The sequence below is a fragment of the Puma concolor genome, chromosome C2, assembly GCF_028749965.1.
Source record: "Puma concolor isolate L17-30 chromosome C2, mPumCon1.1.hap2, whole genome shotgun sequence".
In the NCBI taxonomy this organism is placed as follows: Eukaryota; Metazoa; Chordata; class Mammalia; order Carnivora; family Felidae; genus Puma; species Puma concolor.
Genome location: NC_141675.1, coordinates 54,513,493 through 54,531,695, shown reverse-complemented (window position 1 = coordinate 54,531,695; position 18,203 = coordinate 54,513,493). Strand labels below are relative to the sequence as shown.

The 18,203-nt window shown below is 36.3% G+C and overlaps 2 protein-coding genes across 16 annotated transcripts in view; one reads left to right on the top strand and one right to left on the bottom strand.

Annotated features, from left to right (window-relative positions):
* The window catches only part of CC2H3orf80 (chromosome C2 C3orf80 homolog), a 69,747-nt gene that overhangs the window by 10,302 nt on the left and 41,242 nt on the right, over positions 1 to 18,203 (bottom strand). For 6 of the 11 annotated variants that reach the window (XM_086674626.1, XM_086674625.1, XM_086674629.1 and 3 more), the window contains one exon: positions 17,250 to 17,373. The exons of 1 other annotated variant lie outside the window; for it this stretch is intronic. The gene's annotated coding sequence lies outside the window, so the exon portion shown is untranslated. Of the gene's footprint in view, positions 1 to 1,712; positions 1,881 to 17,249; positions 17,374 to 18,203 lie in introns of all 11 variants that reach the window. 4 more of the 11 variants (XM_086674622.1, XM_086674624.1, XM_086674621.1 and 1 more) reach the window with 1 other exon arrangement.
* The window catches only part of IFT80 (intraflagellar transport 80), a 143,652-nt gene that overhangs the window by 117,601 nt on the left and 7,848 nt on the right, over positions 1 to 18,203 (top strand). For 4 of the 5 annotated variants that reach the window (XM_086674611.1, XM_086674609.1, XM_086674612.1 and 1 more), the window contains 7 exons: positions 5,018 to 5,082; positions 7,681 to 7,816; positions 8,108 to 8,255; positions 9,586 to 9,757; positions 11,401 to 11,490; positions 11,578 to 11,750; positions 16,355 to 16,478. In XM_086674611.1, the coding sequence (XP_086530737.1) occupies positions 5,018 to 5,082; positions 7,681 to 7,816; positions 8,108 to 8,255; positions 9,586 to 9,757; positions 11,401 to 11,490; positions 11,578 to 11,750; positions 16,355 to 16,478 (908 nt within the window). The remainder of the gene's footprint in view (positions 1 to 5,017; positions 5,083 to 7,680; positions 7,817 to 8,107; positions 8,256 to 9,585; positions 9,758 to 11,400; positions 11,491 to 11,577; positions 11,751 to 16,354; positions 16,479 to 18,203) is intronic. The other variant, XM_086674610.1, reaches the window with a different exon arrangement.

The following is an 18,203-nucleotide window of genomic DNA, read 5'->3' as shown; positions in this document are numbered from 1 at the left end:
TTAACACGTGCTTTATGTATATGGGTGTTTCCACGTTGGGTGCATAAATATTTACAAATGTTATATCTTCTTGTTTGATTGTTCCCTTTATCATTATGTAGTATCCTTTTTGTCTCCTGTTAAAGTCTTTTTTTAAAGTCTATTTTGTTTGATATAAGTATTCTACCCCAGCTTTCTTTTTGCTTCCATTTTCATCACAAATGTTTTTCCAACCCTTCACTTTCAATCTACATGTGTTTAGGTCTGAAGTGAGTCTTTTGTTGTCTTCACCTTCTTAAGCATCTGGTGTATTTGATCTACGAAACCATATCAGCTTTTAAATTTTTATTTATTTTTATTTATTTAATTTATTTGAAACAATATGTAACCCTGTAAGTTAATTATATTGGAAAAACAAACAAATAATGCTAGCTTTTGCGCTGAGACTCTTTTGAAGAATTAATATAAAATTGGATTCCCCCATTGCATGCCCATTTAGTTATTCTTTGATTTTCAGCCATTATTTCTCTTTCTCTCCATTTGTATAGAACTAGTGGGCTATCTCTACCACTAGGCAGTATAGCTGCACTCACATTTAACCCCAAATTTGCCAGATGGAGTGAAAGCACAACCTACTCCATCAGGTCCTTAGAAATATAGACATGAAGGTTAAAACAGCCTAGGAATCATCTCTGCTTCTGATAATTGTAATTGTATCCTTTGTCCTGTGACCACTGTATCAGGTTAAGAAGAACATTGAGGTGATGTGGGGAAGAAAGAAAAAAGCATAGGTATCATACCAATATTCTCCCACTGTGGGAAAAATTGCATAGTCATACTAGCATCCTCTTCACCACCTGTTCCCTATTTCCACTGAAATTGTAGAGGAATTTATCTAGTATGGACACACTCTTTGTTCACTTCATGTTGAATGTGAGTACACACTCATGAAGGCGTGTAAGCTAGTTCTTCATGCCTATATTCCCTCTGTTCTCATTTTAGACAGTCATTGTTTTTTTGCCCATTCTAATTCTAATTACCAAACCACTACTCTCAGAAACTATATCTCTGCCTATTGTTGGACATGATGAGCTGTAAAGTGTGTTCCTTCCTTGGTCGGAAGGAATTACACTCAATGGTCCATATCTGTGTAATATCTTCTCCACTTCTTTTATAGTACTCTGAGCATTTGCATCTACCACTGGGTCAGCAAAGCACAACCCAGAGTCAGTATCTATTTCTGTCAGGACCCACTTGTAGCCCTCCAGGGTTACAGGCATCAATCTGACTTGCCATCTATGTACAAGGATTCCCTCCCACCCCAGGAATCTTCCCCATAGCCATCTGCAGCCTCTAAATCTCTCTTGTTGGCAGACAAAACAGTTCTTGTTGTCATTTTGTGCCTCGGAGGGTACAAAAGGAATATGTCTAGATTTGGCCCATCCCTGCATTGTTTCAGTCCACTCCCTTCATTAACCCAAGTGGCTACCTCAAGTGAGCACACCAGGGTATCTGCTCATTGATTCTAATCATCTTCTGATGCTGGAAGGGGGTTCTTCTGATGGGCACTGACATGGCCCACTTTAATGCACCCTTCAGATTCCCATAGTGATTTTGCATGGGGCCATGCCCAGTAAGGGCACCCCCCTTTATAGGCTAATCTTCATTGCCCTTTTGCCTGACCATAAGGGTAAACAGCATGCAGTGCAGCTCACCAACCCCATTTGTTTTACCTTTTTTAGTCAGAGTGGTGGCCTTCCAAACAGCATGTTGTGTGTTCATGATGAAACTGCCATCTATCAGCCGAGCAGCTATTTGTTAGTCAGTTGAGAGCTGTTCACAGGGCACCGTTCAAGTGATGATTGAATCCTGCAGCTCTTCACATGGTTCCAGAGTCATTCCTGAGGAAAAGAGTCCACCTGCTCAGGAATATGCTGTGTAACTCCATGCATTCCCCTGCTGGTGTGTTCCTGCACAAACCATTTCCATTTTGTTATAGAACTCTTCTGGGCACTGCCTTCCTCATTAGAGTGTTTGTCTGATATCACCCAAGACATCCTGGATATTTCAGGTTTCAGGATTATTTTATGTTCTTCATTCAGAGGCAGTTTCAATTAGTGTCTGATAGCAAGCTAGTAATTGCTCCTCCAAGTGGAAATTGTCTAGTTCAGAGTTCTAGTAGCTGCCACTGGGAGGTGCTCACAGGCTTTTGTCATAAGCTCCGGTCTATACTCCACATGAGACTGCTGTACGGGGAATGTATCTTTATTAGCACTCCAGCTTCTATTCTATACCATTTGATATTAAAGGCCTGTATGTATCCAGGCATTGGTTTCTGTTTTGTATGTCTTGTTAACATTGTTTAAGTGGTAGATTTTCCATGCCTTTTGTTTTGCAATACTTGATAGGGGAACCTTTCTCCAGTTAGGTGCAATATCTATCCCTATAATATATTCAGGTAAAGGAGACACAACCACTTCACATAAAGCTTCTTCGATATACCATTTTTCATTTAAACATTCAACTTAATCCCGTTAGTTCTTGCATTTCTCTATCCTCTCAATGTAATTGACTTCCGGTAGGGCTTAACAGGTTTTAGTTTTACAACACTAGGTAGCAGAAATATTCCCAAGTCAGACATAATATCCCAGTCCCATTAAACATTCAGGTAAGGGAGACACAGCCTCTTCATATAATTCTTGTTTAAACACTCCAATGTTCATTCAGACTTCACCTTAACCATATTAACCCTTGCTTTCCTATGTTCTCTCAATTTAATTGTATTTCCCATTAGAACTTCACCAGTGGGTTTTGGTACCATAGTGCATTGGACTCTCATATCAAGGAGTCCTAGAAACTTCTCTGTTCTGCCCCTGGCCATTTTGCCCACTCCTGTGCATAAGACCTTGGTCCCCAATAGAGTTTTGAGCCAAGGAACTGGTCCTTTTGATCAACCCATATATTGATTAAATTGAGTAACCCCAGACAATTGGAGGTGAGGTTTTTCTTTGCTATTTTGCCATACAGCTTTCCAGATTCCTCCAAACTAGGATGAATAAAGCAGATTTGTTTAAAGGACTTCAATGTTGGGAGACCAACATGAACATGGACTCCCTTTGGTTCACCCAACCTCTGGTTTTTGACCCCACCGATGTTTGCTGTATTCATCCTATTTTTTAGTTTTTGACCCTGCTGGAATGAGGGCCTTGATGGTCCTATCTCTAATATGCCTTATCTCTAGTGTTCCTTTCTGTCATTGTCTAGTTATTTTAGCCTTTTTTATAATTTGTTTTAGCATAACTTTCTCCTTGGGAAATGGCTCTGAGGATAGTGGCTGTACCTCAGGCTGACCAGAATCAGGATCTTCTCGAACACATTCCTTCAGTGGGGGCCCTGATACTAGAGGCTGTATTTGAGAGTGGCCAGAATCTATATTTGACCCATCTCTTACTTTCATTTTACCTATTAGATATTATAATAACTATGGGACTGTATATTTTTCTCTTTTCTTATTATTTTGCACTTTCTTATGCATCTAGTGAGCCAACTCCCCCAGGAGATGGATCCATCATCTCAAATTCCATAGGTGACTTTTAACTTCTCACAGCTAATTGCAACTTAGCTGTTGTTTCATACCATGGGTCACCTTGTGGCTTCTAATAGTCAGACATTCCTCATCCCCATTCTTTCATTCTTTCTCTTCCCAAGCCACATGTTTGTTTGTTTTTTAATATTTTATTTTTGAAGGAGAGAGAGAGTCAGAGCATGAGCGGGGGGAGGAGCAGAGAGAGAGGGAGACACAGAATCTGAAGCAAGCTCCAGGCTCTAAGCTGTCAGCACAGAGCCTGACACGGGGCTCGAACTCATGAACCATGAGATCATGACCTGAGCCAAAGTCGGACACTTAACTGACTGAGCCACCCAGGTGCCCCAAGCCACATGTTTTTATGAGTTAGGGTTGGTGTAGTGAATCCTACCCTTCCAGACACCAACTATTCCATTTTTACCTTAACTGAGTGTATTACAATTAGTTTCTCATACTAATAACCTGGAGTTAACCCAGACTCAAAAGCTTAAAGGCAAAATTTTCCTCAAGACTGCCCTCACTTTGGACACTAGCCACAAGTCTCAGGGAGTCCTCAGGCCACCCATTTTGCTGACTGACTGGCTACAAATTCAGGGACTCCTATGACCCCTTCAAATTGGATAATTTGCTAAAATGACTCACAGGTATCAGGAAGGTGCTATGCATAGAATTATAGTTTTATTACAAAGGATACACACAGGATGAGGCCTGGGAAGGAACACAGAACTCCTGTGCCCTCTCATGGAGTCAGGGTACATCACCCTCCCAGCATATCAATATTGTCACCGATGAGGAAGCAACACTGAGTTTTTATGGGATTTTATTACATGGGCATGATTAATTAAATTATTAGCCACATTGATTGAACTCAACTTCCAGCCCCCTCCCACACACCAAATTCTGAAGCTGTCTAGGGCCCACTAAGAGTCTCCCCATTAGCATAACTAGGACATTCCTGTCACTCAGGATATTCCAAGGGTTGTTGAAGCTTCCTGCCAGGAACACAGGACAAAAACCGGGCAAATTACTAATTACACCACAGTAGTATACTGACCACAGGGAACGGAACAGTGCATAACACCTTGCCTAGTATTATAGTAGGCACTTGACACATTTTTCTTTTGTAAAATATGATTTTCTATGATCTTATATTCGTCTGTATCAGAGTTCTGAAAATTAAAAATTACATCTAGATTTGGACTTTCCATGGTCAATCCTGTGGAGAAGTGAAGCCATACCATTAATAACTATTCTAATTAGGGAATGTATGTTTAGGAAGAAGTATTCTAAGAAATATGACCCTGTTAATAAGTAGGAATTTAATGCTGCTGCTCTTCTATTCTGATAGATACTGTATGGTCCAAAGAGTTAAATAATTTCTCATTAGGATTAAAGTTTACCAATAAAAATTCTAATATAATATACTAACTAATGCTTTACTTTTTTTTCAAGTAATCTTCCTTTTTGAGGCATCAACTGGAAAACCATTAGGTGACGGGAAGCTTCTTTCTCATAAGGTAATGGACATTAGCTATTTCTAAAGTTAATTAGCCACTATTTACTTCCTTTTTTAAATTTAATGTTTTCATTTTAAGGAAAATAAAACATAGAAATTAGTCTTATATTTAAATCTGGTATGCATTCTACATAGAGTATTTTGCCTAAAAAATGTCATAAAGACTAAGCACTAGTAAACTCTGTAATAGAAAACTAATTGCAAATTAATTGGATAAAAGAATCTGACTTACATGTCTATTTTTCAGGCTCTTTACTGCTTTTTAATAAAATGTCCCATCTTGATTAAACTTTTAGCACCTATCAGTATATAAAAATGTTTTTATATTTCTAAACATCTTGCAGTTTTCTCATTGACCTGTCCTTAGCCAGCATTTTCTTTAGGTTTTAACACTGTAGTTAAACTGGAAAAAAAGTTCCATAGAAGTACGAAAAGACCCCAAATTGTGAATTGCTTATTGGTTTCTGATTTTTAGCATTAAAATAAACAAAGGACGGTGGCACCTGGGTGGCTCAGTCGGTTAAGTGTCCAACTTCAGCTCAGGTCATGATCTCACAGACTGTGAGTTCAAGCCCCACATTAGGCTCTGTGCTGACAACTCAGAGCCTGGAGCCTCCTTCAGATTCTGTGTCTCCCTCTCTCTCTGCCCTTACCCTGCTCGCACTCTGTCTCTCTCAAAATAAAATAAAGAGGGGCACCTGGGTGGCGCAGTCGGTTAAGCGTCCGACTTCAGCCAGGTCACGATCTCGCGGTCCGTGAGTTCGAGCCCCACGTCGGGCTCTGGGCTGATGGCTCAGAGCCTGGAGCCTGTTTCCGATTCTGTGTCTCCCTCTCTCTCTGCCCCTCCCCCGTTCATGCTCTGTCTCTCTCTGTCCCAAAAATGAATAAAAAACGTTTAAAAAAAAAAAATTTAAAAAAAAAAAAAAATAAAAAAAATAAAATAAAGACATTAAAAAAATTAAAATAAACAAAGGAGGGGCATCTGGGTGGCTCAGTTAGTTAAGCCTCCAATTTTGGCTCAGGTCATGATCTCACAATTTGTGAGTTCAAGCCTTACTTCGGGTTCTGTGCTGACAGCTCAGAGCCTGAAGCCTGCTTTAGATTTTGTGTCTCCCTCTTTCTCTGCCCCTCCCCCACTCATACTCTGTCTCTCTTCTCTCAAAAATAAATAAACATGAAAAAAATTTTTAAATAAAGTAAATAAAGGAACACATTTTATTTATTCTAGTAAGAGATATATTTGGGTCTAAAGATGTTTTTAACTTTATTGTTCAATGCCACTAGTGAAGCCTGACTATATATTTTTTCTAATTTTTGTAATTATTAGTTTTAAATTTGAATAACAAATAAATTCAAAAGGTTTAGAAATGAAAAATTACAGAAAAGTATACAGTGAAAAAGTCTCCCTCCTACACCCCTTTTTGTCAATCCAATTCCATTTAATAATGGTAATTACCATTATTAAACTCCCTTTTCCTTTCAGAGATTTTTAGTGCATATACAAACAAAATTGATATATGTTTTTAACTCCTTTTTTACGAAAATGTAACATACAAGTCTGTACATTGCTTTTCTCACACAACACTATTTCTGGTGATCTTTCTATATCAATATATGAAGTGTTTTCCTAATCCTTTTCCCACAACCATACAGTGTAACATTTTATGGACGTATCTGAATTTATTCAACATGTGCTCAAATGATGGACATTTAAGGTACTATCATAACACCTTCAAAAAACAAAACAAATCCTAGCAAGTGTAAAAAAAATTTTTTTTTAAAGTCTTAGCAAGTCTTAAGACATAGTAAGCAGTAAATAAATCCCTCTTGGATTTAGTTGAAATGAATCCACACTGAACCATTTCCAAGTTATAAAGAAATTCATTTCAGTAGCTAGTATAATAGTGTAATAGATTAACGTCATATGCCAGAAATACTTTGTTATGTGGACAAAAATACTAATCTTAAAGTCAGAAATCTGGACTTTAAATTCTAAATATGCTTGTTACCAGCTTTTTCTGAGCAAAATCACTTACTGGCTATGCATCTCGTCTTTTTGTCCATAAAGTAAGTATGGTAATACCTATAGCACTAGGTTGTTTCCTGTTTCACAGGAAATAAATGTGAGAGAATCTATAAAATTTAAGTGTCTAAAACATGAGATATTTTCATAAATGTATTCTTATAAATCTTTAAAATATAGGCTCTTAGAGTACATTTTGTTATGGAACATAAATGTAATTAGTAGATCTCTCTTGTGATATTCAGACTTGCCTCACCCTTTCACTTTGTCTAGTAAAGGTGGGACAGGAGGACAAAAGTATTTCTCAGCTTCCAGAGTTTCAAAAATATATACATTATATTATAGTGTCTTAAGGGGCATCTTTCCCCTGTAAATTAAAAAAAAAGTAACTGTGCTTTAGCTTATGAATTAAATCAGTAGTTTAAAATTATTTATCAGGGACAGTTTATCATTCTAAGTAAGGGAGTGATATTTAATTGATCTTTAAATAAACACATTTTTATAATTAAATAATTTAAATGATCTGATATCAAGCACTAAAACTAATCCAATATTTTCATTTTTTCTAAATTTTAGAATGAAATTTTGGAAATTGCTCTGGATCAAAAAGGACTTACCAATGACAGAAAAATTGCCTTCATTGATAAAAATAGAGATCTCTATATCACCTCAGTGAAACGATTTGGGAAGGAAGAACAAATTATGAAACTTGGTAAAATAATTATAATACATTTAAATTTTTGATTGCTTGAATTAATCTCTGAATAATGCATTGAAAGAAAGACTTGCAAATTAAAAACATGATGGTTCTAGGTAAAATATTCAAATATTCCCATAAATTTTTAAGTGAATTTTTGCAAATGTTTTCACCATTATACAATCAGAAAATAGAGTCATACCTACCAGAAATTAGATGGGGTCCTGTGTGTCAGTTGATTTTTAAAATATTTTAATACTTATTATAGTGGAACTAATTGTACATTAACATTCTTTTTAAAATAAGGAACAATGGTGCATACTTTGGCATGGAGTGATACATGCAATATCCTTTGTGGACTTCAGGATACTCGATTTACAGTGTGGTACTACCCCAATACAGTTTATGTCGACAGAGACATTTTGCCTAAAACATTATATGAAAGGGATGCAAGGTAACTGCATTTACTGTTGGACTTGTTTATAGTGATAAATAACTCTAAAGTGTCATGTTTTTGCCTTTAATGTCAATCCTGAAAGGTACCTTTCACTCTGCCAAATTGTTCAGCTAAAGCTAGCTTGATGAGATTTAAGTTTGGGGGTCAAGTTGAAAGTGTTGTATAATACTATTACATTTATTTGTTCCTTCTATGGATATAATTTTCCCTACATAAATATAATTTTCAAGCCTAATGTTTCAAGCCTAATGTAAAAAAACTCAGGTGTTTTTTTTTTTTCAGTGTGGTTTAGTGATTTTAATATGGACATTTTAAAGATTTTTCAGTGGTACGTAACGTGTCAATCTTTCTTCTTTTTCAGATTATCATAAATTATTAATTATTGTCATACTTTCAGGAATTTATGTGTCTCTAGAATTGAATTTCTAAGTTAGTATTAAAGATAGAAAAGTATATAAGGTTACTGAAGAGTCTTTTTTTTAAATTTTATATGCTTCAGAAAATACATGTATATTCCTAAATTCTCTAGGAAATAGCAAGATCTCTCACTCTTGACAAAATAAGAATACAAAACTTCTCAACTCCAAAACTTAGCTTAACTTTCAAATCTATTTTGAGTTCATTTAATATTCAATTCACAACTTTAGAAAAACCAGAGAAGCATCAAACTAATGAAGTTAGTCACTTTACTTCAAGTTCACCTCTTTTTATTATCAGAAAATAATCTTAGAATCAGCTTAATTTTCTATTCATTTATTTATTTTTTTTTTTTAATTTTTTTTTTTTTCAACGTTTATTTATTTTTGGGACAGAGAGAGACAGAGCATGAACGGGGGAGGGGCAGATAGAGAGGGAGACACAGAATCGGAAACAGGCTCCAGGCTCTGAGCCATCAGCCCAGAGCCTGACGCGGGGCTCGAACTCCCGGACCGCGAGATCGTGACCTGGCCGAAGTCGGTCGCTTAACCGACTGCGCCACCCAGGCGCCCCAAATTTTCTATTCATTTATACTTTCAAAAACTGAAGCTGTTTTTTAATCATTTGTATAATTTACCTTAAGACTTAGGGAAAAAATTTTATTTCAAATGCTTTTAGGCATAGCTCCCAAATAATTTTTGCCGCATTAAACTTTTATATTTTGCTCCAACTGGAGCAAGTTAGATTCAAATGTTTATTTAAATATATACATTCTCCCTGAAGTTAACTTTTTTGGGAGTGAATTTTAGAGATTTGGAGACTTTATATCTGTGTCAAGTGTAAACTCCCCTAATTAGTATATGAAAGATTTTGCTCAGAATATAAATTATACTTTGCTTTTTCCCAACAGTGAATTTAGTAAAAATCCCCATATTGTGAGTTTTGTTGGAAATCAGGTAACTATAAGAAGAGCTGATGGCTCACTGATTCACATCAGCATATCACCATATCCTGGTATTCTCCATGAATATGTAAGCAGTTCAAAATGGGAAGATGGTGTAAGACTTTGTCGTTTTGTTAAGGTACTTTATGTTATTTTAGATCCATGTTTGTGTATATATTGTGTATTTACACATATCTTTGTGTAGGATAAGAAATGGTAACAGCTGGGCACCTGGGTGGCTCAGTAGGTTAAGCATCAGACTTTAGCTCAGGTCATGAGTTCATGGTTCATGAGTTTGAGCCCCACATTGGGATCTGCACTGACAGTGGGGAACCTGCCTGGGATTCTTTCTCTCTCTCTCTGCTCCTCCCCACTCACTCGCAATCTCTCTCTCTCTCTTTCTCAAAATAAATAAATAACCATTAAAAAAAAAGAAATGGTAACAGCTAAGGGCTGGAAAATTGCAAATGAGATCATGTCTTTTTTTTTTTTTTTTTTTTTTAATAAGTGAAGACATGAGCAACACAGGGGGGTAGATATTGCTGTGTGATTTACTCTTAAAGAAGCTATAATTTAAATGAGTAGTTTCTCTATACTGGCACATATAGAAATCTTCTCTGGAACTTTTTTTAAAAGAAGTCAGATTCCCAAGTTTTATCCCAAGAGAGCTTCTAATTTATTAGATCTGGAATGAACCCTGGGCATATTTTTAAAATTCCTCAGATGATTTGTACACCTAAGGTTAAGAACCTCTACTTTAATTTTTTTTTAAAGTTTGTTCATTTTTGAGAGATAGACAAAGCATGAGTGGGGAAGGGGCAGAGAGAGGGAGACACAGAATCTGAAGCAGGCTCCAGGCTCTGAGCTGTCAGCACAGAGCCCGACATGGGGCTTGAACTAACGAACTGCGAGATCATGACCTGAGCCGAAGTCGTATGCTCAACTCAACCGACTGAGCCACCCAGGTGCCCCTAGAACCTCTACTTTAGACCAGCATTTCCCACTTGGTTGAATCCACTTCGTTGAATCCAGTATTTTCCAAACATATTTGACCACAGAACTTTTTTTTTAATTTTTTTTTTTTTACATTTTTATTTATTTTTGAGAGACAGAGAGACAGAGCACAAGGGGGAGGGTCAGAGAGAGAATGACACACAGAATCCGAAGCAGGTTCCAGGCTCCAAGCTGTCAGCACAGACCCCAAGGCGGGACCTGAACTCACAAACTGCAAAATCATGACCTGAGCTGAAGTTGGATGCTCAACCAACTGAGCCACTCAGGTGCCCCTGACCCCAGAACTTTTTAATTTTACATGGGTTAGCATTGCTTAAAATAATACTTTTAAAATGACCTTTAGATGCTTTCCCTTACAATGAGTCGTTGATAGAAATCTGCTGTAATAGCATTGTCTGAGAACCTCACTATTTCTCTGGCTCATTGTAAGTTACATTCTTTGACCTCATCAGAAATACTGGAGGGTTTATAACCTTAAATTATCTTAAAAGTGTATCATAAGTTCAAAAATAAACCTTTGATAATTAGAAATGAAATTTTGTAATAATTTGTATTCAAAAGAAGTTCTCTGTGTTATTAATATATTTCAACAAAGTACCCACGTGAAATTTCCACATGATTAATTTATTAAATTAGTTTTTTCAGTGCCATGCTCAACAATTTTTAATTTTTTCATTAAAATGTTAACTTTTATATATTTTAAGTCACTGTTTATTTTAAGGCAGTTCTGCTTCTAGTTGAAATAATTGTTCTCCTATTTCACTTTAGGAGCAAACCATGTGGGCTTGCCTAGCTGCTATGGCAGTTGCTAATAGAGATATGACTACCGCAGAAATAGCCTATGCAGCAATTGGTGAAGTAAATAATGTTTACTTACCTATATATATGTTTGCAGTTTTTCTTCCCTTTCTGTTACTCTACTTCATATATTTTTTCTTTTTTTAGATTGATAAGGTTCAGTACATCAATTCTATAAAAGATCTTCCATCTAAAGAATCAAAAATGGCTCACATACTAATGTTTAGTGGGAACATACAGGAGGCTGAAATGGTACTTCTTCAGGCTGGCCTTGTTTATCAAGCGATCCAGATCAATATTAATCTCTATAACTGGGAAAGGTAATAAAAATGTTCTTCACCAATTCTAAAACCCATTGATCTTAATGGTTTCTTCTATCTACCACTTGGTAAATTACGTTTTCCACTGTACTTAATAGTTTCCTAACATCACAGAAGATTTATTCACATTTATATTTGTGAGTAGTTTGCCATTGAAGATTTATGCCTTTGCTAAACTTGTGATTGATTGAAGTTGAGGTGTGAAGAAGAAAAGAGAATCTAGGATGTCTTCCAATTTTCTGATTTCAATAACTCAGATTGAATGAGTTATTCAATAACTAAGATTGAATTACTACCAATAGATGATGGTAGTAATATTGACAGGTTTGGAAGGCAATATAGTGAGTTCAGTGTTAGGCATGTTGGATTTGAAATTTTGTGAAGAGATATGTGATAATAGTTGATTAATGAACCCGGAGCTCATGAGCAAGATTTGAACTAGAGATGTAGATTTAGCAGCCATTAGCCAAGTGGAGGGCAGTTGAAGAAAAAAGAATGGACACAATTGCTCAGGAAATGTGTGGAGTGAGAAGATATCAACTACGTTTATGGGTTGGGTGAAAGAAAAGAAATCTGTTGAAAGATTTGAATAAAGCAGTCAGACAGGCAGAGAGAAGAGCCATGAGAAATTTGTGTTGCTAAGGAAGAAAGGCCATCAGATTTGAAATGAGGAGTGCTCAGTAGTAGCCTTCTCCTCTACATGAGGCTTTGACACATTGCTTTCTGAGAGTGAGTGGCACACTGCTCTTTTCTGTGGCATATCAGGTATATCTCCTCATTCTCTCAGGTATTCATCTCTCAGGGAAGAGGCTGCAGTGCTTATACACACCTGAAGTTACTATGTTATAAAATTGGCATGCTGACTTTTTCAGGTTTGACATGTCTTTCATCACTTTTATCTATCTACCTCTACCCTACCATTTGTTAATAAGCAGATCCCAGTCATCATATCACTTTATTTATAAGTATTTCAGTATGTATCTCAAGGTTTTTAAAAATCTAACCACAATATCACAGTCACACTTTAAAGAATTAACAGTAATTCCTTTCGGTGTTCTTATTTCTCTGATCATCTCATAAATGTTTTGTTTTGTTTTATGGTTTGTTTGTTTGATTCAAGATCCAAAAAAATTTCCATACATTATGACTCCTAGATATGTTCTTTTCTTTTAATCTATAGGTTTTCCTATTTCTTATGTTTTCTTATAATTTTCCCACTACAGAAACTGGGCCTTTAGAGTTTCCTATAATCTGGATTTTGCTGATTGCATCTCTGTGGTGTCATTTGACATGTTCCTTTGCCGCTTGAATTAACCATAAATTGGTGTTGAATCTAGAAACTTGATTAGATTTAGGTTTAATATTTTTTTTCCCCTTTTGGGAACACCTCGTATCACAGAGGTAGTGTTGAATATATTTTCACAATGACTGGTTGTCTTTCTTTTTGTGATGTTAGCAGCCATTAATAATCATTGCCCAGATCCATTAATTAATTAAAATACTGGAAGGATAGAATTTAAGTATCAGATGACAAATATATTAGACTTCTTTTAAGATCCCTGAATTTCTATATTTGTTTAAATCCTTTAGAAGGGAGCACATTTCATTTTGTTAATATGTTTATTCCATTTGAGAAGCAGTCTTGCTGATTTGTGCTTCTGTTATTCATATTTGAATTTGAAAATTACCTGCAACCTAATAAGTTGCAGCCCTTGAAAAGTTGTAAGTAAGCAGGTCATCTACTTGATGTTCACTTTGGACATTTGGTAGTAATCTGTTCTCAAAAATGGAAGTTAAGAGAGATAGACACTAGAAACTTTATGTATTAATAAAAAACAATTTCTCTGCTTCTACCAGTTATATAAAGTGATTTTGCTTCATTAAAGTTATGTAAAAGATCATATTTTGAAGTTACAAAATCTTTTTATATAACTTCCTTCTATTTAAAATCAGAGAGGATACATGGATTTATTCCAGCCCCATAATCTAATGTCACATTTGTTTGGTTGCCAAATAACCATTTTAAAGCTAAAGACATGCTGTTCCCATAACCCTTATATAATTTGGAGTGAATTTCCTTCTCTGTGTGATAAAGAAACATTTCTTACCCAGTGTATGCTTTTAGGGAACATTTAAAATAGCACATATAATTTGAATGTTTACCTTTAGCTATTGCTCTTCAATCAGATAATTAATACATATCTTATATAATGATAATGACTATAATATAGATAATACTTACCATCTAGTATCTAAATGTGGTATTAGACATTATATTTTATCCTTCATACATAATTAAATGTACTAATGTTCCATGACAATGATCTCTTTGGAGATAATTTTCTTTTTGAAAAGTCCCAACCGAAAAATGGTTACGTATTCCCCACTTGGAATACTTCTAGTTTTGTACAATCAAAAATTCCTTCCCCAGTCATGTTCAGTCATAAAAAAGGAATGGGAAATGGCATTTTTCAGGTGCCAGAGGACTGGTTCACCAGAGTCTCCACTCACACATCCACACTGGAGTCAGAGCCTTAGGGATATATGGAGGGTGATATGGGAGAGGATTAGAAGGATTAAAACATCATGGGGTGCCTGGATGGCTCAGATCATTGAGCATCTGACTTCGGCTCAGGTCATGATTTTATGGCTGGTGAGTTCGAGCCCCGTGTCGGGCTCTGTGCTGACACCTCGGAGCCTGGAGCCTGCTTCAGATTCTGTGTCTCCCTCTCTCTCTGTGCCTCCCCTACTTGCACGCTGTCTCTCTCTCTCGAAAATAAATAAAAACATTTTAAAAATTAAAAAAAGAAGGATTAAAGCATCTTTACTTCTATTTCTCCTCTTTTGATACTCCATAAATTGGTTTTTGCCTTCTTGCATTTCACTTGTTTCTCTAAATTGCAGTACTTCTACATTCTTCTCTGTGTCCCTCTTTTTCTCTGAAAGACTTAAAGTCACAGAGGAATGAGGGAACTTTGTGAGGAGATTGTAATGGGTAGCAAATACTGATCCATGGATTTAGCAATATGTACATATACTTTTATAAGAAATCATTGTGCTGAATTTTGGCATTATCATTTGTATTACACCTGACTTAAATTCATAACTTTTTATATTGTCTTAATATTTCTCTCGGTTTTCTATCAACTGTCAATTAATATACACAGCATATCTAAGATACTTAAAACAATTTTTTTTAGTGTTTATTTTTGAAGGAGAGAGCGACAGAGCATGAGCAGGGGAGGAGCAGAGAGAAAGGGAGACACTGAATTCAAAGTGGGCTCCAGGCTCTGAGCTGTCAGCACAGAGCCCTGACCTGAGCGGAAATCGGGCGTTTAACCAACTGAGCCACCCAGGCACCCCTAAAATACTTTTTAAAGTGACTATTTAGGTCAAACCAAAGCATGCTAAAAATGAAACATTTTCCTACTGAAGGGTCACATGTTGCAAAAATCTAGTCAGTAGTCAGTATTGTCTAAACAACGGATTTACAGTATTTGGCTCTGATACATAAATCATGACTGGCCTATTCAGAAGTCATATATCATATGAGAAAACAAGGGAACTTGAAAAAGGATATACTTTAGCTATTATGATGGCCATTTCCCATACTTTAAAACAAGATTATAGTGAACAGTGTAGGAGAGCTATACTATACTGGATTTTTCCTGACTCAACTCATACGAGTTATGCACAGGATCATGGGCTGAGATACTGTCCAAAACCTACATACACAAATAGGCCAAGAACTGAAGATTAATCTTTTCATTTCCCTCGAAATTATCAATACATAGATTTTATGTCTTTGGTATTGTACCACTGATTTTAGCAATTAATTTAGTTCTTGCCTGCTATTTAAATAAAATATTACCTTGAAAATAAGTTACATTGAAAGATATTAATTGGATTATAAAATTTAAATGGGTATTAACTTATTCTAAGAATCAAATGGCAAAAGATTTTGTCAGATTTTTATTATCCACAAATTTTAGTTTTATAATATTTTAAATTTGCTGTGTTATAACATAAAGGATATCAGTATTTATTTGAATATTGACCAGAATACATTCTAGACTGTAGATAAATAAATTCTGGAGCAGAATAAATTATAGACTTAAAAAAATTGTCAAGATAGTGGAACCACTTACACTGGGGGGGGGGGAGTTCATTCACTTGAATTTTATTATGATTTCAATTAATTTTTCAATGAACATTTACCATACATAGACTATGGTATACTCACCAAAGAGAAATGAAACCTAGATCTCCCTTCAGTTAATGTACAGGTTATGGAAGAAACAGATTCGTAAATAATTATAATATCTGTAAGCAGTGCTGTCATAATAGTATGCATAAAATGTCATAGAGCACAGATAAGATAATGGTCTTTTATTTCTACAAGGAGGGCTGGTCAGGGAGAAGAGATGATGTTTGATCTGGACCTTGAAGCATAAGTTGGAATTTGCAAGATGGATGAGGTAGGGAATGGTGTTCCATATTGAAGGATGAGTGGAAAGGGAACAACATAGACCATTTGTCTCACTCTGTTACCCCAAAACTCTAATTCAAGCAATGCTGATTATCTGTTTTGTCTCTCATTATAGGGCACTTGAATTGGCTGTAAAATATAAAACACACGTTGATACAGTTCTTGCTTACCGGCAAAAGTTTTTGGAGACATTTGGTAAACAGGAAACTAATAAACGGTATTTGCAGTATGCAGAAGGTGTAAGTATTATACAGTATTTTACGATAATGTATATGCTTTGTAAGTATATATAATATTCATCTTAATAAGACAAAATTGGAATAATTCATACCATAATCTCAAAATCACTTTTTGCCTTATGATATTATAGTCTTATTTTGACTATATAATTATATTACTGATTTTTTTCTGGAATCTTAAAACCATGTTTTGATGAACTCAAATCTGTTTTCGTATTTAATTTGTATTAAGGTTGGGTGCTAATTGATATTTTTAGATAAACAATATAAATGGCTGGGATAAAGGTTTCTAACTCCTAAATTTTGTCTTCCACCAGCTGCCCCTTCTGCTCCAGGGGAAATATATAAGCACAGAGGGCATTGGCCAGAAAATGGATACTTTGTCACTTTGCAAAATTCTAGGGAGCTAGTTTGCACCTAGAGTGGAGCCTAGCCCAGGTAGACTTCACTGTCTAGAACCAAAGAAGGCTAAACCATTGCCTCTCAAATCCCTACCAGAATCTCAGGTTTCATCACTATAATTAGAAGAAAGTCATTCCAGTATGTATCAGCCCATGTGCATTTTGCCCAAGTGCCTAGAGCAGGACTATTGTAGCTACCTGCTTAGATCCATCTAGGCTCAGGCTACAGAAAGAGAGTTCACCTCTAGCCATGCAGACCCAAGAGACTTACAGTCCCAAGACAGGGGCAACCTTCCTCCCACCTCTGTGAACCAGTTGATTTTCTCAGCCTTTTATTCATTTTATTAAAAAAATGTTTATGAGTGCTCACTCTGGGCCAGGTATTATTATGCTGGATGCTGAGTCAGATATGGCTTCTGTTTTTGTGGAGCTTGTAGACTATGTGGGAGTGCTGCTCCTTGGAGATGGAATAAAATGGAATGTTCTGACCTGTCCTAAAGGGCAGAGTAAATTAGAGGAACCTTAGGAAGAGGAAAGAAGGTACCTACAATTTCTACTAAAGCCAACATTATACATTTATCATATGACTTGATAAACTCAGTCTTTCTCCTCTTATGTAGGGAAAAACAGTTCTTCCCTGCTATGAGTCTTTCACCTGTAAGTCTTCTTTACTATTCACACAGAACACTTCACTTCTGGTCACCTAACATGTGGAGGTTTCCCCTCATGCCAACAAGCAGTGTCCAACACCAGCCGTGTGTCCTACAATTTAACTCAGCTCTGATACTGCCTAACTGGAGATAGTATCAGATTCCACAGGTAAAGGGCTCATTCCCACAAGATTGCCCTCACTCCTCATCGGATGCCAGTTACAAGCTCAGATTATCACCTGTGCTTCTGACTGACCAGCTATAGATCTGCAGTCCCAGTAACCCCTGCCTTAGGTTTCAGATGCAAGTCACAAGTCCAGGTTGTTACCTGTACTTCTGACTGACTTGCTATAAGTCAGAGGCTCCCATTCCCCCTTTCTGGTTTGGTTAGTTTGCTAGAGTGGCTCACAGAACTAAGGAAACATTTACTTATGTTTACCAGTTTATTAAGGGATATGATAAAGGGTACAGATGAATAGCCAGATGAAAAGATACTTAGGGCAAGGTCAGGGAAGGTCCTACCCTCAGGAGCTCCTGTCTCTTCAGAGTTGGGGTGTGTTACCCTCCCAGTGTGGATGTGTTCACCAGCCCAGGTGTTCTCTGAACCCTGTACTTTGCTATTTTATCGAGGCTTCATCACATAGGCATGATCAGCCATTAACTCCATTTTCAAC